At 41.5% G+C, this 25736-nt stretch overlaps 1 protein-coding gene across 2 annotated transcripts in view; it reads right to left on the bottom strand.

Annotated features, from left to right (window-relative positions):
• Positions 1 to 5598: 5598 nt before the first annotated feature.
• Positions 5599 to 25736, bottom strand: part of MAP3K21 (mitogen-activated protein kinase kinase kinase 21) — a 59242-nt gene continuing 39104 nt past the window's right edge. The window contains exons 5-10 of one of the 2 annotated variants that reach the window (XM_006049846.4): positions 25000 to 25240; positions 15555 to 15677; positions 13522 to 13672; positions 13034 to 13131; positions 10220 to 11005; positions 5599 to 7936 (exon numbers count right to left, since the gene is read on the bottom strand). In XM_006049846.4, coding sequence (XP_006049908.2) covers positions 7839 to 7936; positions 10220 to 11005; positions 13034 to 13131; positions 13522 to 13672; positions 15555 to 15677; positions 25000 to 25240 — 1497 coding nt within the window. In that variant the 3' untranslated portion in view covers positions 5599 to 7838. Of the gene's footprint in view, positions 8397 to 10219; positions 11006 to 13033; positions 13132 to 13521; positions 13673 to 15554; positions 15678 to 24999; positions 25241 to 25736 lie in introns of both variants that reach the window. The other variant, XM_006049845.4, reaches the window with a different exon arrangement.

Below are 25736 nucleotides of genomic sequence, written 5' to 3'. Positions count from 1 at the left end.
CAATTTTGTATGTGGGAGGCTATATGGTCAGGCCCCCAAGATGGCTGCTCTTTTGATCTCTGTCCATCTCCTGCTCATTCAGTCCCTGCCTCACCCACACCCTACTCACCTGACTGGCCTTCCTTCTACTTCATAAAGCCTAACTGGTAAATGCCTACACACTGGCCCCCTGCTCCAGAGTGATTGTTTTAATCTCTAGATGAGAACAGCTCCACTATGATAGTTTGCCAAAGGGAAGACATCTGCCCTGTGGAGGTTGTTAGCCTGAGGGGCGGTGAGGGACCCGCCCTCTGCTGGTTTCCCTGGTAACCAGTGAGCTAACCTTTAACTGGCGATCTCCCGTTCCCATGCCCTGGAGCCAAGACTGCTGCTGTGTCCTGCCTGCCATCTGCTGCACGTGGTGGGGTGTCATTCCAGGACTTTGCTTCAGACATGTAAGATCCCCCCTCATTCATTAAGCCATGGATGTTTCTGTTGCTGACTCCAGGACTCTTTTTTTTTTTTAGTTTTTTAATTTATTTTTAATTGAGGATAACTGCTTTACAATATTGGTTTCATTTCTCATTCCAAGGAGATTAGCTTGCCTTTTTGGAGGCCTGGGGTCTTCTGCTGTCACTTAGAAGTTGCTCTGTAGGAGCTATTCCATATTCTGATGAGCTTTTAATGTATTTGTAGGGAGGCAGGCAATCTACCCGTCTTATTCCTCCCCCATCTTCCCTGCCCTCCCAGGGCTCTTTCTTGAGGCTGGGCAAGTATAGGCTTGCAGGCCAGTGGGTGCAGAGGTATGATACCCAGTACCACAGAACATGACTATACTTGGAGATGGAGTCTTTCCAGAGGTAATCAAGTTAAAATGAGTCATTGGAGCAGGCGCTCATCTGATTGTATCCTTAAAGAAGAGGAAATTGGGGAAACAGACATGCACAGAGGGAAGGCTATATGAAGACACAGTAAGAAGACTTGCAAGTTGAGAAGACAGGCTTCAGAAGAAACCAACCCTGGTGGTCCAGGGGTTAAGACGTCACCTTCCAAGGCAGGGGGTGTGGGTTCAATCCCTGGTAGGGGAGCTAGGATCCCACAACTCAAGTACAAAAAATTAAAGCCTATATGAATGATTCATGCTGGTGTTTGGCAGAAACCAGCACAAGTCTGCAAAGAAATTATCCTTCAATTTAAAACATAAATTTAAAATGAAAAAAATCAAAACATAAAACAGGAGCAATATTATAGCAAATTCCATAAAGACTTTCCAAAAATAAATAAACTGAATTCAAAATAAAGAAGAAGAAACCAACCCGGCCAACACCCTGGTCTCAGGATTCTGCCTCTGGATGGATGGCCTTCGAACTCCAGCTGCAGTGTCAGCCCTGCGCCGGGTCTCCAGTCTGTCAGGTTACCCTGCAGAGTTCCACCTTGCTAGTCCCTACGATCGTGTGGAACAATTCCTTAAAATAAATCTCCCTCTCTCTGAAATACATATATGTATGTCCTATTTGTTCTGGTCCTCTGGAGAACCCTGATTGCTTTTTTTTAAGGCAAAATACAGTGTCAAATCTTTAGACAAGTAATCAAACTCCTTTAAGATATTTCCAAAGTCCCACTCCAGTTACATTTTATATTACTTTCTTTCAATTATCCTTTGATGTTAACAATGATATTTATTGAAAACCAACTAGTTAACATTTAAGAAACATTTTTTCCTGTCATCTAAAAGGACTAATTCAGCAATTTACTTAATTTCTCTAAGTTTCAGTTTCTTCATCTGTAACATGGGAATGATTCAGCCAATTATTCTACAAGTGGTTGTTGAACCACTGTGGGTGAGACAGATGCATTCATGATGTTGATACTTTAAAGACTAGTCAGTGGAGGCCTCTGACTGACTAGTCTTTACTATTTACTAAGTGCCGTTTACCAAGAAGAGGACTAGTGAAGAGCAAATTTAGGGAAGGAGGTGAATCGCAAGTTTTATTTGGGCCATGTTCAGGATGAAAGGAGAAGGCGATGGCACCCCACTCCAGTACTCTTGCCTGGAAAATCCCATGGATGGAGGAGCCTGGTGGGCTGCAGTCCATGGGGTTGCTAAGAGTCGGACACGACTGAGCGACTTCACTTTCCCTTTTCACTTTCATGCATTGGAGAAGGAAATGGCAACCCACTCCAGTGTTCTTGCCTGGAGAATCCCAGGGACGGGGGAGCCTGGTGGGCTGCTGTCTATGGGGTCGCACAGAGTCGGACACGACTGAAACGAATTAGCAGCAGCAGCAGCAGGATGAAAGGTCTTGTAGTTATCTAAGGAGAGATGATAAATAAGCAGCAGAATATGTACAAATGAAGCTCTAAGATTAGAACAGGGCCAGAGATAGAAAGTGGTCTGCCTTGAAATGCTTTTAGAGTCATGAGATAAACAACATGATTTCAGATGTGTGGTGTCACATGAACCAATAGGACAGAGTGCTTCAGGAGTTAGTGAGAAGCTTTGCAAAATGTTAATAAAGAGGTTCCATTACGGTATGATTGCATGAGGAGCTCTGCTAAAAGCAGTAATCATCATCCATAGTTGCTACCACATATGACCTAAAATGTCCAATTTTCAACAAAAAATGAGACATTAAAAAAAACCCAGAAAAGTATGATCCATATATTGGGGCGAACAGAGGCAACAGAGATGGCACGTGAAAAGGTCCAGATGTCAGATTTAATAGACTTCAAAGTGCTATTATGAGTTTGTGCAATGAGTTAAAGAAAAACACACTTAAATAAGGAAGGGATAATGATACTGTTTCATCAGAAAGAGATTATCGATGAAGAGAAAAAAGTTTTCAGAAAGAATCAAATGGAAATTATGGAGCTGAAAACACAATAATTAAAATGAAAAAAAAAGTCATTAGAGGGGTTTGACAGTAGATTGGTGCTGAAGAAAGGTAAGAGAATTTGAAATAATTATAGATTGTTCAGTCGCTAAGTTGTATCTGACTCCATGGACTCAGCATGCCAGGCTTCCCTGTTGTTCACTATCTCCCTGAGTTTGCTCAAACTCGTGTCCATGGAGTTGATGATACCATCCAACCATCTCCCATTGCCCCCTTCTCCTCTTGCCCTCAATATAGATTATGTAATCTGAAAACAGAAAGAGAAGAATGAATGAAAATGAACAGGGCCTTAGAGAAATGTGGGACACCAGTAAGTACACCGATTTAGGTGTAATAAGAGTCCCAGGAGAGAGTAAAAGGAGCAGAAAAAATATTTGAAGAAATTATGGCTGAAAACCCCAAATTTGCTGGAAAAAAAAAACTACACATCCAAGAAATTAAAAATCTCTAAGTATGATATATGCAGAGATCCACACCAAGACAGACCACGGTAAAAATGCTGAAAGGCAAAGAAGAAATCCTGAAACTACCAAGAGAACATGACTTGAGTCACGAGCTAGCAACTCTCCAGGGATCGCCTCTTACCCTGGTTTCTGACACCCCAGTCAGGTCTGCTCTGCAGTGCTGCTGCTAAGTCGCTTCAGTCGTGTCCGACTCTGTGCGACCCCAGAGACGGCAGCCCACCAGGCTTCCCTGTCCCTGGGATTCTCCAGGCAAGAACACTGGAGTGGGTTGCCATTGCCTTCTCCAGTGCATGAAAGTGAAAAGGGAAAGTGAAGTCGCTCAGTCGTGTCCGACTCTTAGCGACCCCATGGACTGCAGCCTCCCAGGCTCCTCCGTCCATGGGATTTTCCAGGCAAGAGTACTGGAGAGGGGTGCCATTACTGAGCAGCAACTGCTTCACCTTTTATAACACCTCTTCACTCGTTGTCAGTGTCTCAGTCGCTCATGTCCAACTTTTTGCGACCCCCATGGACTGTAGCCCACCAGGTGCCTCTGTCCATGGGATTCTCCAGGCGAGAACACTGGAGTGGATTGCTATTGCCTTCTCCAGGGGATCTTCCCAACCCAGAGACTGAACCCAGGTCTGCTGCCCTGCAGGCAGATTCTTTACCATTTGAGCTACAGGGAAGCCCGGTAGTCAGGTTTGGCCACAGAATTTGTCGGGCCCAGGGCAAAATAAAAATGAGGGGCCTCATGTTCAAGATCCCTTAAGGATTCAAGATGGTGTTAGCAAAGCATTAAAATCAAGCTCAGGGACTATTCCGAGGGTGACGCCCAAGGCATGAACCCACAAAACTGGCCCTGCTTAGCTTCTCAATGTCTGTTTTCCTGGATCTTAAGAACCATGCAGCAAAGTACACAGCTGATGTGTCTCTTGCCCATCACTGAATTCCTTTAGTTTTTCCCAGTGGCTATGGAAAGTCCTTAATTCAGTTTATTTTTTGCTAAACAACAACAAAATTTTGCTCTGCTGTATGGTACTTATTACATTGTTTCACTCATAAAAGTCTCATGTTTTAGCATATTGACCTTTTCAGAAGAGTACAGACAGCTTAAGCCCAAATATTTTATATTTATATTGCAGTTCTTAAATAATTTCACCATACTTACAAATCCATTGAAAAAGAAAAAACAAAAACCCATTGAACAGAATCCTACTTTTATCTGAGCTGATCTATTAGATATGCAGTTTGTAGTACTTTCATTTTACAATTACTTAGGAAGTATCCCACCATATTACACTGTTCACTTTGTCTTTAAGAATTCATCCATTTCTAGAATTAAAAATTTTTTCCCTTAATATCTTGACCACCTGCAAGGAATATGGGATCTTAGTTCCCTGACCAGGGATTGAACCTGCACGCCCTGCTTTGGAAGCTCCAAGTCTTAACCACTTGACCACCAGGGAGAACCCTAGAATTTTGAACTTTTTGATGAGTGAAAAATTACCTTTTAGCTTTGGATCCCATTTACAAAGTCACCCTGCAGAGGTGTCTGTCTTCTATACTATACAACCGCTGTGAACAGGTAAATGTTGGTGGGTCTTTGGAAGTTTATTGAATTTCTCTGCCTGTTTTATATCTAATAAAATAGGGATACTACTACCTCCCTCACAAACTCTGCTAAAGAGAATTAAAGGAAGTGTCTTATATGGCACCTAGGAGAGGCCTTAACACTTAGCAGCTATACAATAGATGTTACATGTTTCTCCCACTTATATGATAATTTGTTGCCTTGATCTGCATGAAATGCTATTGGCTTCTTTCCTAATTCACTCAAGTCTTTTTTCACCAAGAATCACCAGCGGTTACGTTGTTTTTTGAAATTCTTCTGATTTAAACATGCTAATAATGAACATGTCTCATTAACCACATCCCTCTAGCATTAACTGATATTTACTTCATATAGTAATTCACTCTGAGAAAACGTGCCTTCTGAAAAGCTAGAGTTGAAGAATTCTCACAGTGAAATTAAAAGCAATGTTTTAATGCACATGTAAACCAAACAACATTTGAAATAAAGCATTTCATCATACTTTAAAAAAGATATTTAATCCCATGGCTCATTTCATGATCCTTCTATTTAATCAATTTAGCAGGTTAATACCTGGCTTATTAATAATCTTATGAACATACTTTCCCTTATTGAATAAAAAATAAACAATTACAAACTAGTCACAATCATCAGGAGTAGACCAAAGCTACTGAGCAAATAGACAAGCTATAAAAAAAAAGTTTATTAAAAAAATAGACAACATATGTAAACATCTTTTTCAGTCACAAAGCTTCATAATACAGCATATCAGGCCCAGGCCTCAAATCTCTGCAGTGGGAGCACCTTAATTGTTGACTAATAAGAATCAGTTTAATTTATCTTTCAGTGAGCTATTAAGTCTATATGAAAATAAATAACCAGATTCTGCTAAGTATACTAATATACATAGAAAATCACAGATGTACAGTGGATCTCAGCAAAAAATAACTATCTGCAGTAACATGTGAGATTGAGTCCTTTTATCAAAATTGTCTTTTTAATATAGCTTCATTTCTAAATTCATAATGTAAAGTTGACGAAAATAAAGCCAACAGGAACAGAGTAGAGGAACAAGACAGATGGATAGCCATCACTCTCCCACCCTCACACGCCACGCCACACACACACGCCACACACACACATGTACACAGTGTTTTGGTAGAAGCAAAACTGAAAAATAATTTCTATATTTCATGTTTCATGTATTATTGTAGGCACATATTTCCTTTACTTTTAGTTGGAAGTTACATGCCCCCATGTGACTGAGTATGAAGTAGTCAACCATATTTTCAAGTGTGATACAATTTTGAAGAAACCAAATCTCTGTTACATAATTCAACAGCTACCCCAAAGGGAAGTCAAATCACAGAATGGACCATAACACAACAAAATGTAATTAAGTACCTGAGATTTTGCTGCAAGAATCTTAAATACAAGCCTGTTTTCTTTAGGGCAAAATGTGCTTACATTAACATAATCCTTTCATGTCCTGTTCTTTATTTGCTGGGGCATACTTGTTAGATGACTAAGATGTTCCAAAATGGCTAAATAATACAATTTTACTTTTTTAAAATCTACTATAGGTAGATATTTTATCACACTTGATTTAATTTAAATTGCTGACCTTTCAATTATTCAGTAACTCTTAACCAAGGAAAAATTTTAAATGAAGTAACAAGTAATATTTGCAATTAAAGTTTTTCACTGTATGGAAAATTTAAGATAGTTATATCTGTCATCTGAATAATCATATTCTAATGATAGAAGCATAATATACTTAACAGACGAACCCAGACAAGTTTACCAAGCTCCTGGATAGCCATTTCATAGCTTGATAACTCAGTAGTCTATTTGTAGCATATCTGTATAATTCATAAAAGTGGCTCATAAAATAATTTTAAATCATTTAAAAATCTGATCTGCTATCCAAAGATTCATTTTATAAATCCACATCTGAAAATAATCTATATTTTTCCTTTCTAAGACAGCAACTTATCTCACCCAGCAGATATCTAACACTTATCCACAATTAAGTGAAATGTGAAATAACTATTATTGGAAAATACTTAAATTCTAACAGTACTGCTGTTTCTTGACTTTGCAGTGTTTCTCACTGACTGTATTTGAGGTTACTGGGATGATTATGCATTTAAATAGAGAAAATAAAAATTAAATGACATCAATGTTTACGATGCATGATACATGTGTCAATTAATTTTTAAAAACTCCATGGCAAAAGAAAAGCTTTACACTTCTGGATACCAAATCAATGGCTACTGATGACGGGGGACCTTTTTTACAGGGAGAACCCACAGGTTAGTGGGTCTGAGCTGTATACCGTATGGTCTAAGTCAAATGTTAATGACTGATTTGTTTTAAATCTACTTTGGAGTTCCAATGGATAAAATTTTTAGAAGTTACATTCATTATAACTTTTATAAACTACATTCAGTAAAATTTTCTCAGAGAAACATTGCATATTTTAGATGAGATTTGGACATAATTGTGCATTATAAGCCCATTGCTGAACTTAAGTAGCTTAAATAGCACTCTGCATCTATTCTAGTTATCAAATTTTTAAAAACAGACACCTTTCCTCACTAATATCGCATTATTCTTGGCTTTTGTTGCACAAGTTACAAAAGAAAAGTGAGAAATAGAAAATGAAGGAAGGCAACAGGAAAGAAGGAAACAGAAATGGCACTCTTACAATTTTTGTGTGTGGGGTCGCGCGACTGAACGACAACAATACCAGAAAAGAATATAAATGGGGAGAAAAAGCATTTAAAGTTGTGCTTAAACACAGATTCACTTTGTTGTAGAGTTCTTGCTGGAACTAGCGTGTGTGGTATTTCAAGTTGCTAGGTAAGAATCCAGTGGACAAACGATGCAGTCAGCCAACAGCAATGACTTCCCTTTCTGGAGAAGTTAGACATCCATCACTATTTCAGTAACACGGCCACAGCTTTGAAAACGCAGCAGCATGAAACGATTAAAAGGCAGACACCTTGTTTTCATTTGTTCACCTTAAAAAAACAAGAAGAAATGCTTAAACAACAGAAGGCACTTAAGACAGAAATTCTTTCTCGAGTTCGTACAGAGATGGTCGGCTCGCTCTGCTCCTCATCCTGCACAGAGGCACCGTGCAGTCCCGGCTCTGGCCTTCCACGTCGGAGTCCAGTAAGGAAGGCATGTGGGGCTGAGTTCTCTTCTTGGGGCCGAGAGGACAGCTGTGGGCTGGTCCTGGACCACCCACTGCAAGGCCAGCCTGTGAGGGCTGAGACTCTGCTCTCGGCGGGAAGGCTTGCAGGGCACCTCCTCGGCTTCTTAGGGGCGGAGGGTGAGGCAGAGGCACCATATGGACAGCTCTTTGCTTTTCAGGCGGGACCTCACTTGGCAGGTCACTGTGAGGTCCAGACAGGGAGGGGGGCATCCCCCAAACCCACGCAGGGGGCAGTTCAGAGGCTCCGGGGGCTGAGATGATAGCTGCACCAATGGGCAAAGAGAGTGTGTGATTAGACAGAGACATTGAAAACGATGCATACCGAGGAAAATAAACTGGGTGACTTCACTGAGGTGACCACCTTAAAGTAAGCTTTGACAAAAGAACCTGGACACAAACCTTACCTTACAAGCTGTTAGGATATATGGTTTGTTTTTCTTAAAAAGTACCTCAAAGTTGGAAAGATTGCTTGAATCTGTGGAAACTACAATTGTAAAGAGCTAAATCATCATCGGACGCTTAGAACAATGATCATTAGAATTGTTTAATAAGCAGGAGAGATTTCAGAATGGGATTAGACTGGACTAAAATTAAGGCGTAAAATGATGGCGAATATGACTGAATTCACTTTCAGCTGATAATTTGAAAAAATTAATGAAAATAAGGACGCAGCTATGTTTCTACATGTTACACCTTCCCTTTTTTGTTCTGAAGAATTGACTTATTACCAGTCTGTTGTTGTTCAGTCGCGTCCGGCTCTTTGCGACCCCATGGACTGTAGCCCGCCAAGCTCCTCTGTCCATGGGTTTCCCAGGCAAGAATACTGGAGTGGGTTGCCATTTCCTTCTCCAGGGGATCTTCCTGACCCAGGGATTGAGTCCATGTCATTTGCAGTGGCAGGTGGATTCTTCACTGCTGAGCCACCAGGGAAGGCCTATTACCACTCTAGCAGATAATTATTGGCTTCAAATTAAGAAACAAAGTTCTTATGGGATTATCGTGATGGGATTTCACCATGTGCAATTATAAATTACTAATATTTATTGCATCATAAAAGAGCAATAAACCAATTTATTTAAAGACAATGGAAAATAATATTAGAAAAAATGTGCCTACTTGTAGCACACTTAAAGAGATAAAGGAAAAGATAGAGCAAATGAAAGCAGCCTCAGTTTTAATACACTTTATAACCAATCCCCGGAGAAGGCAATGGCACCCCACTCCAGTACTCTTGCCTGGAAAATCCATGGACAGAGGAGCCTGGTAGGCTGCAGTCCATGGGGTCGCTAAGAGTCAGACACGACTGAGTGACTTCACTTTCACTTTTCATTTTCATGCATTGGAGAAGGAAATGGCTACCCACTCCAGTGTTCTTGCCTGGAGAATCCCAGGGACGGGGGAGCCTGGTGGGCTGCCGTCTATGGGGTCGCACAGAGTCGGACACGACTGAAGCGACTTAGCAGCAGCAGCAGCATAACCAATCCCAGCATAACATTTTATGATCTAAAAAGCATTTTTCATATACATTATCTCACTTAATCCTCATGATCTGTATCTGATGTGACTGTAATCACATTTACATACAAAAGAAATAATAGTTAATTCCCACATAGCATCTACTGTCCATTTGATTTTTATGCCCCCCAAACTCAATCTCAACATAACTGGACAGTGAAGTCAGATGATGCAGAAGACATGGTACCACGGGAGAGGTAGGACAACCAGTTTTAGCAGCACCTTTCCCATTAATTATTGGTTCAGACTTTGTCAAATGATTGTCTTCCTAACATGAGGGGCTTAGAGCAGTTACTCTCTACATGCTTGCTTTGTTTTAAAATGCTATTAAGTACTTAAGTTGCTGAAATTTAGTTGTATTTTCCCCAGAATCTAAATGATAGTTAAGGTCAAATGAAAGAGTAAAATTAAATGAAAGTCAAATGAAAGGGTAAAATGCAAAGATTTCTGTAAAGAGTGAAAACAAATTTGTAAATGTAATCCTATGGAAAAGAGAACCAGAGAGTCACACAATTTTACAGTCCAGTCTCTACAGCGGTGTCTGGAACTTTCACCCATGAATGTAGCCTACCTGGGGGCTGGGGAGCACTTCCATCAGACATGGTCCTTCGGTGACTTGCTGCTCTCTCTTTGGAAGCAGCAGCGTAAGAAACACCCCCACGTGTCAGCTCCATGAAGGAAGGAGGCGGGTTTCTCCACCCATCACGGCTGGTCTCCAGTCCTGGCATGGGGGTTGACTTCTGGCCCCTCCCTCCAAAGGCAGGGCAAGGATCTGGAATGGGCACCCGAGGGGCACAAGAGATGTGTGTGCTGCTCTCGAAGGAGTCTTCACCGTCGGTCTGCAGCAGGCACTTGGTGGAGAGGGAAGGCACAGATAGGAGGTTTGCAGTGGTGGACGGTGGGAGTGAGGGGGTGCTGCTGGCTCCCTCGCCCACGGCCAGCAGCCTTGTGGCAGGGCTGGCACTGCGGCGAGACTTAGGTGCCCGCTGGAAGATGCCTTCACGTTTCTTCCTGTCTTCCTTAGGCAATGGGTCTTCGGGAGACTGTGCTTTCGTGAGCTCTCTTATGTCCAAGCCCAGAGCCACTGATGCCAGCAGCATGGTACAGCCGTACAGAGCAGACTCCGTTTTCTTTCTCTGGGGGGATCTGCTCAGACTGTTTGGAGGGGTCCCCTGAGGAGTGTCAGCAGCAGGGCTCACTGGGGTTCCCTCCTCCCAGCTTTCGGGTTCTACCGGGTTCTCTCTCTGGCCATCTTTCCAAAGAGGTAGATCGATGTAGGCCTGAGTTGGCGATTTTATCTGCTTTGGTTTTCTGTGTTCCAATGCATCAGGGGCAAGTTTTTGCTCTTCACAAGCACCTACATAGAAGGATAAACACACACACGCTAGGACCATTTTACAGCAAAAACTATGAAAAATACACTGTAAAACAAAGCTGAAATCTAGTAAATACATATTCTACATCATGACACATGGAGCCCTTTTCAGTTTAGCAAATGGTTCGTCCAGGAGGACCCTGCAGAAGGGGTATCCAGGGTGCTATGACTCAGGCTCCCTGCAGAGGGACCGGCAAGCAGGGGCATTTGCAAGCCTTGAAACCAAGGTAAACAAGATCAATATCTGCGTAAGATCACACTGTCCTTTTGGGAGTCACTTAGGCATTCGGGAGACGTTGAATGCTTGCTAGGCATCAGGCACTGCGAGGAGAGTGGTGAACACAACAGATAAACTTTCTGGCTTTGAGTTGACATTCTAATTTGCAGGTGATGAAGAACACATACATTATGGGTTCCATGTAGACAAATAAGAATTTTAGATAAGAGTAATGAATAGGGGGAGAGGGTCAAGAGGGAGGGGACATAGGTATAGCTATGACAGATTCATGTTGATATATGGTAGAAGCCAACACAATATTGGAAAGCAATTGTCCTCCAATTGAAAATCAATAAAAAAAAAAAAGTTATGGGGAAAATGGTGGAGCAAAAAAAAAAAAATTTCTGGCTTTTTACCCTACCATATTTTTCTGCATTTCCTTTGTGTACTTTTGCATGCTTTTCTTTCTTGAAGAATAAAAGAAAAATCTGCCTCATGAAAAAGAAAAAAAAAAACAGTGATAAATAAATAAAAACGGGTACTGAGGTAGAGGGCTGGGGTGAGATACTACTTCGGCTGAGGTGGTCAGGGAAGGCTTTCCGGAAATGCTTGAGCTGAGACATAAACTCATAGAAGCACCCGGCCACACAGATGGGAGGTGGGAGGGGGCCTTCAGGCAGGTCAGACGGTGTGAACCCTTTGCTCACTGACCCTTCCAGTGGATACAGGGTTAACTTCACGGAGACCCAGCTGGGTCAGCCACATAAATCCTTTTATTTCCTCCAAGTGACCTGTGGAGGAGTTATTAATAGGATCAAAATATTCTAAGACAGAATAAAAACATTAAAAAAAAAAAGGAGGACTACCCAGTCACAAATAATGAAACGTACTGTAGAAACAACAGTTTTGTGACTACTGATGGCCCTTCATGACTCCTCAAATGACATTTGATGACACACCGCAGTATATAATGAGAGCACCTCCTGCCTTATAGGCAAGAGAGAGTCAGCGCACAGTGACGAATCTGCTGTCAGAAAGTGCTTATCCAGGATTCAGAGGGGACCTGCCTCTGTTTACCTGAATGTATTTACGGAGATATTTAGGCTGAAACCACGTGCTTGTGATAACACAGAAGAAGAAAACTAAACATGAACAGTGAGTGATAAGCTGCGTGCAAAATTGAACATAGCACTGATAATGAATCCAAGGCGTTTATACCACGTTTAGCTAAAGCCTCTTTCCTTTGATCACAGTATCAAAGAGCTGTCTTAAGTTGTTGAGGGTAAAGACCAATTTTGTCTTCTTTGGTGACAGCCATCATTGAGGGTTTTCAACAACTACTGTATCTTTTCAATCTTTTAATATCTGAACACTGAATGGGAATGTTGAATACCGAAAGCAATGATGACTTACTTAGAGATTCCAATGTAACACTCTCCAGCAGTAGTTTTCCACAGCTAACTAGCTTGACAATGTTTTATCATGTCGTGGGGTAGGAATACAACCTCAGCAGAATTTCAGGGTGCCTACATTTTCATATTTACTATTTCCTATACTAAATTAATTTGGATCTATCTAATAAATTATACCAATTTTTCTGGTAAAGAATAGGAGTTACAAATTCCTAATAAACAATGTGGAACCTAATGATTACTTTCTGCCACGAACACTGCCAGGACAGAAGATAAGTTTTGAGCTCAGTGTAGCCCCACTACTAGTCTGACGCTGCTAACCTTTCTGACATCACTTCCAGAGCACTCACATGCTAAGTCTATTTCCTGAAACCCATTTACCTGGCTGGTCCACAAATAATGAAGCCAATGGCATGGTTTTCTGATTTTTTATTAATATGGTTGACCAAGGACTGTTGCCATCTGAGAGAGGTCTTATTCTACAAGAGAAAAATGTTTATTTTGATATAATAGAACCACATGACACAAACTAGCTTTTGGTAAATACACACTAACAAGATTTTTAGGTAGTAAAGAGAACACATTTGGATTCTGTGTTTTAAAGAGCTAACAAAGTGCAAATAAAACCTTAACATGAGATGTAAAAAAGTTTTAAACTGCTTAACCAAATAATAATTAATTTAGTGTGATAAGCCCATCCTAGAAATTAACATAATATTCAGGTATCGTTATATTACTCTAATTGCTTTTTAAAGGGTAAGTCTGGCCAATGCAACATGTAAAAGGCCCTGCTAAAAAATAAATAAACAAAAAAGCACTGCTCCGTGTCACAGTGCACATTGAAATACCATCAGATGTCACACGTGTACCTTTCTCTGCAATCAGTTCTTTCTTTCATTTGAATCGAATTTGGACCCCAGGTACAACCCTTTTTCTTGAAGTTCCTTTTTATATCTTCAAATTCTTCTTGTCGACAGACGGTGTTTCTGCCCCAAGTTTTATTGCTTTCATCTGAGGTCACTAAACAGAGAGCATCCCTCATTAACCAATTACAATTTTTTAAGTTTTAGGATGAATCAAATCAGTTGGAAAACTATCTTACTCAAAGTGTATAGATGATTGAGAAACATGAAAACAATGAAGAAATTATTTCTTTCACCCTACTCAAGGTCAACGTCTGTCTCTAATCATAACAGTAAGAAAAGTAAAAGATAAATTTGAGGCAGCCACAAAGGGCTGATTATTTCTTTATCTATGCATTTAACATGATGCAACAGTTAGGATTTCATTTTACTTGGGAGGAAAAAAAAAAAAAGGCAAATTGAACATTTAACTTCGTACTTAATTTTTTAACCAAATCAAAGTTTAGAGCCCAAGGAACAAAGGTCTATTTTGAAACTGTAATTTCAGCCACTATTTCATTAGTCATCACAACTGTTTGGCTACAATTACCTTTTAAAACCTGAACATGTGCGAGTTTTCCCACATCTTGCCTTATTTCGTCCCCTTGTGGGGAGGCTGACCTCCACCCGTTGCTGACACACTCGTGTGACACACCAGTGCCTCGTCCCCAGCCCCGCGCTGCTCGAGAATCATGGGCAGAGTGGCTGTCATTACCACACACTTAGAAAACAATCCTGTCACACACCAGAGGGGCTGAAAACACAGCTGAGAACATTATGACATGTCTACACAGGGGGTAAAAATATGCACTTTGGGTCTAACTGAAACTTGCACAAAACCACTGTAAGTTGAAAATGTAGTTAATACCCCTGACCTACCGAACATGGCTTAGCCCAGCCCACCTTAAATGTGCTCATGTACCCCCGTGGCTGATTGCTGTCAATGTGCGGCAAAAACCACTACAATATTGTAAAGTAATTAGCCTCCAATTAAAATAAATTAATTAATTTTTAAAAATGTGCTTAGAAGAGTTACTGTGTTTGTTTAGCTGCCAAGTTGTATACAACTCTTTTAGAGTTGTAAGCCCTCAGGCTTTTCTGTCCATGGGATTTCCCAGGCAAGAATATTGGAATGGGAGACCATTTCCTTTTCCAGGAGATCTTTCTGATCCAGGGAATGAACCCGTGTCACCTGCATGGCAGACAGATATCTTAACCATCTGAGCCACCTGGGAAACTCACTTAGAACAGTCACACTAGTCTACAGTTGAGCAAAATCATGTAATGCAAAGCCAATTTTATAATTAAGTTAAATATCTCATGTAACTTACGGAATCCAGTAGTGAAAGAGAAAAACAGAGTAGCTGTGAGTATATGGCTTATTTCTCCTCATGACGGCGGGGCTGAGCGGGAGCCCAGCGTCTTGAGAGAGAATGGTGCCTCGCATCACTCCCCAGGAAAAGATCAAAATTCAAAGTATGGTTTTCACTGAATGTGAGTCACTTTAAAACCATCATAAAGTCAAAAAACCCTAAGTCGAATTATCCTAATGTGGGGGGCCATGTGCATTAGGTTGGTCAATACACACCAAATGAGAGCTAAATCCCAAAAAGCAGAATACAGTCTTCTTTACAAAACAACTGGAAGTAACCTCAAATTCTGTTCAGTTTTCAAAATATCCACAAGTATGCCACTGATGTAATTAGGTTATACAAACGTTGCAGGTACAGGCTTCACAAAATCCTATAAGTCTCGAGATCTTATTTCAGTTTCTACTCTGTGGCCTGGTAACATCACCAATTGTGCAGAGTCTAAAAATCACTTACTGTGAAAATAAGAAAATTAGACTAAGAAGAAAATTTTGATTTCCAAATAGTTATGATACCTCCTGTATTTCACATGCTTAGAAACCACTTATAAAAACATGTCTGCTTAAGTTGAATCTAAGTTCACTAGTGACAGAAACCCACCCAGAAGACCCCAAGGGGGAGAAAGCTTACGCTGTATTGCTCGGAGTCTGGGGATCACTGTGGGGCTGCTGGGTGGGCTGGAGCTGCTGCTGTTCAGACTTCTTCGTTTGTCCAAGTTGGGGGAGGCCTGTACGGTTATTTTGTGCTGGAAGTCTGTTGGACACGGGGAGAAAAAAAAGAGAACTGAGATTTGATGGTTTTAGGTGATTTTCATAGCCCCGTCTTTGGTACCTGGCAATAAAAGCAGAAATTGCCAGACAGTAAGAATATGGTATGTCTCAGAGTCTGTTCCTGGTTTTTTACTTCTCTTTCATTCAGGATTCAAGTCCATAAATAATGACGCAGAATCTTGATACATTAGGCAGCACACCCAGACACACAAGGAAATAATTTTACTGAGTATCTGTAGAACCCAACAGTCTTCTGGGAAAAAGAGTTACCTTCATTGAGTCTGACGCAGTTGGAATGAAGCTGAAAGAGGAGACACCCTGGGCTAAGCAAGTCCTGGTTCCGTCACTAACTGTGGACCCCAAACCAGCAAGGAGCCTCTTGGTTTCCGAGGCTTTTGGCTGGTACAGCAGACGCCACCAGGGGGTTGCCATGGTGATTAAAACAGAAAACGTACACTATGCGGGGTTCAGAACATGCTACCCCAACATTTACTCCTTTTTGTTGTTATTTAGTCCCTCAGTCATGTCCAGCTCTTCGTGACCCCATGGACTGTAGCCCGCCAGGCTCTTCTGCCCGTGGGATTTCCCAGGCAAGAACAGTGGAGTGGGTTGCCATTTCTTCCTCCATGGGATCCTCCTGACCCAGGGATCAAACTCCAGGCAGATTCTTTACCACTGAGCCATCAAGGAAGCCACATTTACTCCTTAACCTGTTACATTTCTGCAAGACACTTCACTCTTCATCAACCTAGCATGGAAATAGTCAGGTATGATTTTTTTTTGGGGTATTCATTTCCTTATACAGGCTCCCATGTCACAGAAACTTGTATTAAAACACATTTTTATGCTTTTCCCCTATTGATTTGGCTTAGTCAGTTTCATCTTCAGACCCAGTCAGGGTCAAGTGAAACTCCCCCAGCCTTAAGTTAAAAGTGTTTTGTGGCTAAGGTACCTATAAATGATGGTTACTTTTATCTAACTGTGATACAGTTAGATACAGGGTAGCTGTCATGCCAGATGAAATGCCAAGAACTATGGGAACATATGAAAGAAAAGTAATATTACCAGAGGAGAGAAAATTTTGTAAACTGTCAGAAAAAATACTGAAAACTTAGAAGCAGGAAAGAGAAATGACTGGGTATTCTTTCATCGTGGTGTCGAGCTTAACCGCTGACTAATTTTCTATTGATGGGGCTGTTTTTACAACTCAGTAAGACAAAGGTTAACTTGTAGATTTTGTCTGGTGATGATGCAAATACTTTTTGCCTGGTGTGAAAGAAAATCCCAAAGGTTATTATTTATTGCCATAATGGGCATTAACCAAGTCTGTATTTAGTCGAGCAATAGAATGCTAAGATTTCTTTATTAAATTGACCATAAATACTAAGCTCCTCAAATTCCCATGTGAACCAGTTTACATGGGTTCCCCATTAATATTAATAAATATTAATTATTAATTAAATAAAATCTTTGACATGTTCATTTTACATTCGCAAGAAAGCTATAATTTACCTTATTGTATAAAATAATTATACTTTACAGAACCACATGGTATTGAATGAAGAGTTCGAATTTGGTAGGCAAGACAGTTATCCAATTACTCACATTAGAAATCTGAAGCTTTCCTTGATATTGTGTTCTCCCTGACCTTCTACATCCAATCAAACACAAAATATCTTGTAAATTCTGTTCTGTATTCTTCTTAGAGCTACTGTTGAGAAATTTCTATTCCAGGTTCTGGAGTCAGCAAACTCCACATGTGAAGCCCAACTTACCACTTACCAGCCACATGAATTTGGGGAAAGTAACTTCATCTCTGTAAGTCACAGCATCTTCAAAAATGGAAAAAAGAATGATTCCTAGTCCACAGGACAGCTAGGGAAACTTAAATACAAAGAAGTACAGAAAGTACTTGGGCTTCCCAGGTGGCTCAGTGGTAAAGAATCCTTCTGCCAATGCAGGAGACTGGGGTTCCATCTCTGGAGGAGCAAACTGGCAACCCACTCCAGTATTCTCTCCTGGGAAATCCCATGGACAGAGGGGCCTGGTGGGCTACAGTCCACAGGGTCGCAAAAGAGCTGGACGTGACTGAGTGAATAAGCATGTAACCATAAAAAATACTCAACACACATTAATGACACTTTTTGTTCTCTCCATCTCCACCACCACCATCATTTCATGCTGAGGCTGCTACAATCCTTTGGGCTATCTTCCAGCAACTCCACTTGACCCCTCTGATCTACCTCACAACAGCCAGAGGCTTGCTTGCTTATTTATTTATTTGTGGCTGTGCAGGTCTCTGCTGCAGCATGGACCCAGTAGTTGTGGCACAAAGGCTTAGATGCTCCGAGGCATGTGGGATCTTAGTTCCCCAACCAGGGATTGAACCCACATCCCCTGCACTGGAAGGCAGATTCTTAACCACTGGACCACCAGGGAAGTCTCCAGGTGCATGCTTGTCATTCCCTGCTTCAAGTCCTTTGAAGGGGTCTCATCATTCTTAAAATTATAGATCGAAATCATAACTTCCCCTCTAATTCCCTGCAAATCTGATCTGGGTTGTTTGTGCCACCCCTGTTCTCTCATCACTCGCCATGATCTAGACAAGGGGACAGCAGGCTTTCTCTAAGAAGTGCCACATGGTAAATACTGCAGTTTCTATGAGCCACATGGTCTGCTGATGGAGCGGGAAAGCATTCCAACAAAAACGTAAAGGCGTGCGTCCCAGCGCAACGCTGCTGTGGGCGCTGCAGTTTACCTGTCCTGCAAGATTCGTGGGTCAGAAAATCTTCTTTTCTAGTATTTAAAGTGTATAAATCGTTCTTAGTTTGTGGGCTACAGGAAAGAGGTGCAAGGCTGAATTTGGACCAGCAGGTAGAGTCAAGTCATAATGGTCTTTTTTCAATTCCTGAAAGAAACCAAACTTCTTCCCATGTGCTTCCTGCCTGTTCTTCGGCTTCCCTTCATTGGTGGGGCTTCCGAGGTGGCTCAGTGGTAAAGAATCTGCCTACCAATGCAGGGGATGTGGGTTTGATCCCTGGTTGGGTTAGGAAGATCCCCTGGAGTAGAAAATGGCAACCCACTCCAGTATTCTTGCCTGGGAAATCCCACGGACAGAGGAGTCTGATGTGCTATAGTCCATGGGGTTGCAAAAAGTCCGACATGACTGAGCATGCATGCCAGACCACATATTTGGCAAATTCCTTCTTTGAGTCTCAATTTAACTTTTTCTTCTTGGGGAAGCTATTTGTGATTGCCTTAGACCAGGAGACATCACTCTACTAATCACTGTCACATGACTTTTCCTTCACAGTAGTTAATAATTACAGCCAAAACAAAAGAACATTTGTTTAATTATTAGCTTAAGACTCACGCCCTCCAATACAGTGTCAGTTCTCTACTGGGAGGGTTGTCATTTGCCATCACTGCACCATCTCCCCCAAATGGGCACAGGGCCATGCACAGGAAGGATGCCGAGCGAATCTTTGCTGAATGAGTGTTTTCTCTGTTTGAGATTACAGTATTCATGAGGGCAGAGATCATGTTTTGAAGACAATGCAGATGGAAGTGAAGTGCCAGATGGGAGCTCTGTCCCCCTACCATCTAAGAAAGAATGATCTGACCAGGCAAAGCAGCTTAAGAAAGGGAAAGAACTGATGCAAGAAAACAGTTCATCAGAACAGACGTCTAACTGAACTACAGGGAAGAGAAATAAGTAGGAAAAGAAAGAAATATTCTCACCCAAAGAGATGAAACAATTTAGACCGAAGAGCTTTATAAAGGTTCAGCTAGCCTGGTGGCTCAGTGGTAAAGAATCCAGCTGCAATGCAGGAGCTGCAGGAAATGTGGGTTTGACCCCTGGGTCAGGAAGATCCCCTGGAGTAGGAAATGGCAACCCATTCCAGTATTCTTGCCTGGAAAATCCCATGGACAGAGGAGCCTGGTGGGCTACAGTTCATGGGGTCACAAAGAGTCAGACACAGCTGAGCACATACAAGCACATGGAAGTTTTTACAGCAAAAGGAGCCTGCAGCCCAGAGTAGAAGGCATGCATGCTCTCGCAGGCTTCAGAACTAGAATAACAGAACCAGGCCACAGCATCTGAATGGCAAACCATGAAGAACGGGTGATGGGAGAAGAGCTGACAGGTACAGGTCAGGCAGCCACCACAGAAGGCTTTAAGGCCAAGGGTAGTTGCAAAGGCACAAGACTGGATCTTAATAATACCTAAGATTCAGAGTGCTTCTGGTCTTCTGAAAAAAACCAAACACTTGTACTCAGGGGGAAAAAAAGGGCACTCTGTGCTTTAAACATAAACAAAACATTCTTTATGATAAACATCCTGTTCCTATGAAACAGAGAAAGGTTGATTCTGTCCCAGTTACAGATTGAGGAAAACTCAGGCTGAACTGTTAAGGGGTCCTGGCTGATGTCCAGTGTTTTTCTGGACTGCTTGCTAGACCTGTTCTCAAGGTATCTGCTCATGGCAGATTATCATGTGATCCACAGGCTTTTGATTAAACCTGTATATTTTCACTGGCAATATTTATGTTTCATGAAGGACACTGACATAGCTCAGTGGGAATCCTCATTTTACACTAAAAGTTGCAGTATTCATTGAAAAGTCCTTTTGGGGCTTCTGCCTTCTCTCCATAGGCACGTACACACGCTTGCTCACATTCACGCACGCCAGGCAGGTAAGTGTGGCAGGCCTCTGGCTCTTGTGAAGTGGTTGAAGTTAGAATACCATGGCTTTAGAGACATACCAACTCCCGAAAGTTTCAAAACCTCTCTATTTTATATGTTCTAAAAACACAATTTGGGTTCAAAACAAACATAATACAGCAGTGATATAAAGTGGTCACAGTATAAATGTATCTGCCACAACCATTCTTTATCTCTATATAAGTTCCAAGACTGCACACAATTTAGTTTACCAACTCTTAGATTATACCACCTCATTGTATAAGCACTCATCTTCCTTACTAGGTAGCTATGCAGGATTGTCAACAGGAATAATTACATTTGAGTTTTCCAGCAATAAATCATCCTAGCTATAAATAGCCATAAAATGAAAAGCTGCCATCAGAGATTATGAAGGAAAAAATTACAATGATTAGATAATTATTCAAATTTAATAACAATATTTTGAAAGAACTTTTAAGCACTATTCTGGCTCGTCATCTGAACCATTCCCTAACCACCAAAATGATTCTTTGCTTAAGTCTACTTTTTTAGAAGGCTTAGGTGAGGATTTGGCTACTCTAGTCAAAAAGACAATCTAGGTTGATCTGTGTGTGTGCGTATGTGTGTGAGAGTTGCTCACACACAATGCCCTTGTTACAATGACTGACCAATTTTTCAAAACAATTGAAAAGAAAAGAAAAGGGGTATCTATGAATATTCTGAACCTTCAATTGCACCAGTTGAGTACACAATGCTAGTTGAAGGTTAACTGACCCCCAACCAGTTTAATTCCCAAACAGTACAGAAAGCTTGAAGGAAAAAAATATCTCTTAGAATTCTTACCCTAAGGGAATAATTCCTACTAGGAGAACCTGATTTTTGCTCCCCATGCCTTGAGACCAGAGCTCTCTGGATCACTTATCTTATCTAGACCATCTCTTAAAAAACAAAACAAAACAGGAATGAAGTCTTTTAAAATTTTCTTATTTTCAACTGTTATTTACTATTAGTGAGTTTTACTGGAACAAAACCAGAAATATAGACCAATGGAACAAGACAGAAAGCCCAGAGATAAACCCACGCACCTGTGGGTACCTTATCTTTGACAAAGGAGGCAAGAATATACACTGGAGAAAAGACAGTCTCTTCAATAAGTGCTGCTGGGAAAAACGGACATAGCTGTCCAGTTTTTACATATAGCTGTCGTAAAAGAATGAAGTTAGAACTCTTCCTAACACCATACACAAAAATAAACTCAAAATGGATTAAAGATCTAAATGCAAGCATACATATTAAGAATCAGTTTGTAGGAGTCTCAGATACATTTCTAAGAAATTCTTTAAGCTAGATAGACATGGAAAAATTCCTGCAAAAGGGATTTAAGTAGTTTGTAGCTGGAAAAATAAGTAACACCACCTTCCAATCTGTCATCTGCCAGCTGTTTCTTCCTTAATAATGTACCATGAAATAGTACTAAAATCTGGTAACTCGAAGAATTTTCTAACAGATCACAATATTGGAATCCACTAACTCTCTTGAATGTAAGGTACAAATAATTGCTTTCTCCACGGAGCGAAACTACTGAAGGAGAAAAATAATTGTTTTTATAGTTCTAATTCTTTTCTGTGGATCTTTGGACGTGTGTCCTACTTTGGGATGTTGTGTAAGTAAGCTGTGTGTGTGTGTGTGTGTGTGTGTGTGTTGGTGAGGTGGCTTGTGGAGTCGGGGGATTCTGAGTTTCCATCGAGGTACCAGTGTCACAGCGATGTAGCGCCATCTTGTGGGCAGAGGAGGTAACTACCACCCTAAATTACAGACACTGCATTTCATGCCTTTAAAATGGATTAGGATTATAGCAATAGATTTTGAGGTTATGTTTTAACTAGAATTTTTTATTAAGTGGCACAAGGTAAAAAAAAAATATGTGGCTAAAATGACCCCTCTATTCTCAGAAGCAGAAAAGGGAACTAGTACTATCCAGGAATAATACAAATCCAGCCAAAATATTCGAATATATTCACTTTGTGCTGAATAAATGCAAGGTACCAGCCAGGTAAAATTTGAGAAGAACCACCCCAGGAATCCTGTGATACTTTGTTTAATCACTCTCTCATGAAGATTAAAGAATCACTGGAATGATTTCATTGTTTCTCCCAAGTTTCTTTTCCATCAGTTTCTAATTAGCTCCCCTCTCCAAAGTTTCCTCAGGGAATCAGTGAATATTAATTATGGTAATATGGTCACAACACAGATAGAAGAACACTGATATAGCTCAGGACTAGAGAATAAAACTCACACTGAATGCCTCTCTGAATTTGTCTATTGTCTATATCAAAAGCAGAAAGAAGCCTTACCTTAAAGAAAATAGACTATTTTAAATTATGTCTGACATATCAGACAGTCCAGTGAGTTGTCTTTCAAATCACACTTTGGCTAAAAGCAAACACTAGAAGAAAACCTGGAAAAGCACCTTTTTTTTTTGTTCCCAGAGAGGTCAAAGGTAAAATGAACGAGGACCACATAGCCAGTTCTCCCCTCATCAAACCACTTAATCAATGATGTATATACTGTGTACTTCTGACTACCCACAGCAGCGATTTTCTGATCAATTAAGGACTTCTTCTGTAACCAAAGAAGTCACAGTAGGTGGCAAGCTGCAAGGATTTTGTAGTAAGTATCTTTACAAGACAATGTATACATATTTTATATAAAACAAACTTCCTGTTACTGTTATTTAAATCAAATTTCCACACTATTACCAAACATCTCAGGAAAACACTGGAATCTGTCAAGAGCACTCTAAGATGTAACACATATAGAGAGACAGATACATACAGATATATACACATTGACTGCGTGTTCTCTATAGGCTGGGCTGCCTAGGTAGCTCAATAGTAAAGAATCCACCTGTCAAGCAGAAGACATATGAGACTCAGGTTCGACCCCTGGGTCAGGAAGATCCCCTGACCAGGAGAAGGAAATGACAGCCCACTCCAGTATCCTTGCCTGGGAAATCCCACGGACAGAGGAGCCTGGAGGGCTACAGTCCACAGGGTGGCAAAAGAGTTGGACGTGACTGAAGCAACAAACAACAACCCTACAGGTGCAGCCGGCTCTTACTCTGTCATCATCCTTCCCGCAGAGAAAACTACTGCAAAATGCAGAGGGACATTTGATATTACCTTAAACAAAGTACAACACATAACATCAAAGAACTTAACTTTATGAATTGACATGTGTTTGCTATTTTGTATTCTGTTTAGTTTCTCCCAACATGTAATCCATCTCATTTCGGATGCTCAGTCGTGTCCGACTCTGTGACCCCCATGAACCACAGCACACCAGGCTCCCCTGTCCATTACCAACTCCCGAAACTTACTCAAAATCATGTCCATTAAGTCGGTGATGCCATCCAACCATCTCATCCTCTGTTGTCCCCTTTTCCTCCCGCCTTCAATCTTTCCCAGCATCAGTGTCTTTTCCAATGAGTCAGCTCTTCATAATCCATTTATGTTATATCACAATGATTTAAAATATTTTTTAAAAGGTTGCCTAGAATTACTGGTTTACTTCCCTCATGGCTCAGCTGGTAAAGAATCTGCCTACAGTGTGGGAGACCTGGGTTTGATCCCTGAGTTGGGAAGATCCCCTGGAGAAGGGAATGGCTACCCACTCCAGTATTCTGGCCTGGAGAATTCCATGGCATACAGTCCATGGGGTTGCAAAGAGTTGGACACGACTGACCAACTTTAATTTTCACTTTTATACCTCAACGATTTTGAACCCTTAGATGAAGGTGGGCAGTCATTGAGGCACTGAAAATGCTTTGCTAAGGGTGCGAACAGCAGCCTCAGTGCCCCAGATAACAGCCAGCTCCTTGTGGAAGCAAGAAATTGATGTTCAGATTTTAAAAGGTAACTGTAGCCTAACAATTGTGATGACTAATGAAAAGTTCACTTAAATTACAATCTTAAAATATACCTCTGTTTCTTAGTTTCAAACTTTGATTTAGTTAAAAAATTAAGTATGAAGTTTAAGTTAAATGTTCCATTTGACTTATCCCCCCCAAAACCCCCCCCCAATCCTAAACTGTTGTATCATGCTAAATACATCGATAAATAATCAGCTCTCTGCTGCTAATTTACTTTGAGTTTGTATCTTTCAGTGTACTCCACTTTTCTTGCTATTAGGATTACAGACAGAAATTTGCCACCAGTGGGGGTCAAAGAAATCATTTCATTGCTTTTGTTTTCTTGATTGTTTAAGTATTTTGAGTAAGATGTGTTTGTTCTGGATTTTCACCATGTTGTGTAGTGCTGGTTCAATGCAATCAGCTAAAGAGAAATTCCACTTTGATTTCCAAAGGAGTAAACAAAAACGTCATTAACAGGAGAGGATGCCCGCAGTCAGATACACTGCTTCTGGTCTCCTGCAATATGCTCCCTTCCCAGGCTGCTCCACACGTGAAAGCTCACTAGGTCGTTACGTTCTGACCCCGAACTGAAGCAAGAGGTGAAGATGCTCAGTCATAAAATCTCACTCCCCCAACTGATGAAACAAAGAAGCAGACAGGAGGGTCGACCACTCAAGTCTGAGGGGACGTGGGGGAGGGACCGTACCTGAAGGTAAACTGATGCGATGGCCGTCTCTGAGCTTCAGGCGGCTCCTCTTAAACTTGCCCTTCCTCTTCTTGACATTGGGCTTCTCCTGATTCAGCTGGAAGATGAGGATGTTGAGCTCTCGCTCCAGCACGTCGATCTCCCGCGCGGCCAGTTGCTGCTCCCGCCTCCGGAGCAGCTCCTCCTGCGACTTTTGCTGCAGGGCGGCCCGCATCAGCTCCTCCTCCCGGGAGCGCAGCTCCTGCCGCCGGGACAGGGGACAGGATCAAGGTCACTGCAGGCCTCCCGGAGCCTCCCCACGGCCAAGACAGGCCAGGCTGGACCTCAGCTCACCAGGGGCTCACACAGGCTCCATCTGGCAATTCTAGGGTGTTTCTGCTTTGTTTTGGGGGTGGGGGTAGGGGGGCAGAATGGCTTAATCCATGGCTCTTATTTGTATGGAGAAGGTAATGGCATCGCACTCCTGTACTCTTGCCTGGAAAATCCTATGGATGGAGGAGCCTGGTGGACTGCGGACCATGGGGTCACTAAGAGTCGGGAACGTCTGAGCGACTTCACTTTCACTTTTCGCTTTCATGCATTGGAGAAGGAAACAGCAACCCACTCCGGTGTTCTTGCCTGGGGAAGAATCCCAGGGACGGGGGAGGCTGGTGGGCTGCCATCTATGGGGTTGCACAATCGGACACGACTGAAGTGACTTAGCAGCAGCAGCAGCAGCAGCTTATTTGTATTAGGGG

The sequence above is a fragment of the Bubalus bubalis genome, chromosome 4 (assembly GCF_019923935.1).
Source record: "Bubalus bubalis isolate 160015118507 breed Murrah chromosome 4, NDDB_SH_1, whole genome shotgun sequence".
Classification (NCBI taxonomy): Eukaryota; Metazoa; Chordata; class Mammalia; order Artiodactyla; family Bovidae; genus Bubalus; species Bubalus bubalis.
This window is presented reverse-complemented; position numbering and strand designations above follow the sequence as displayed.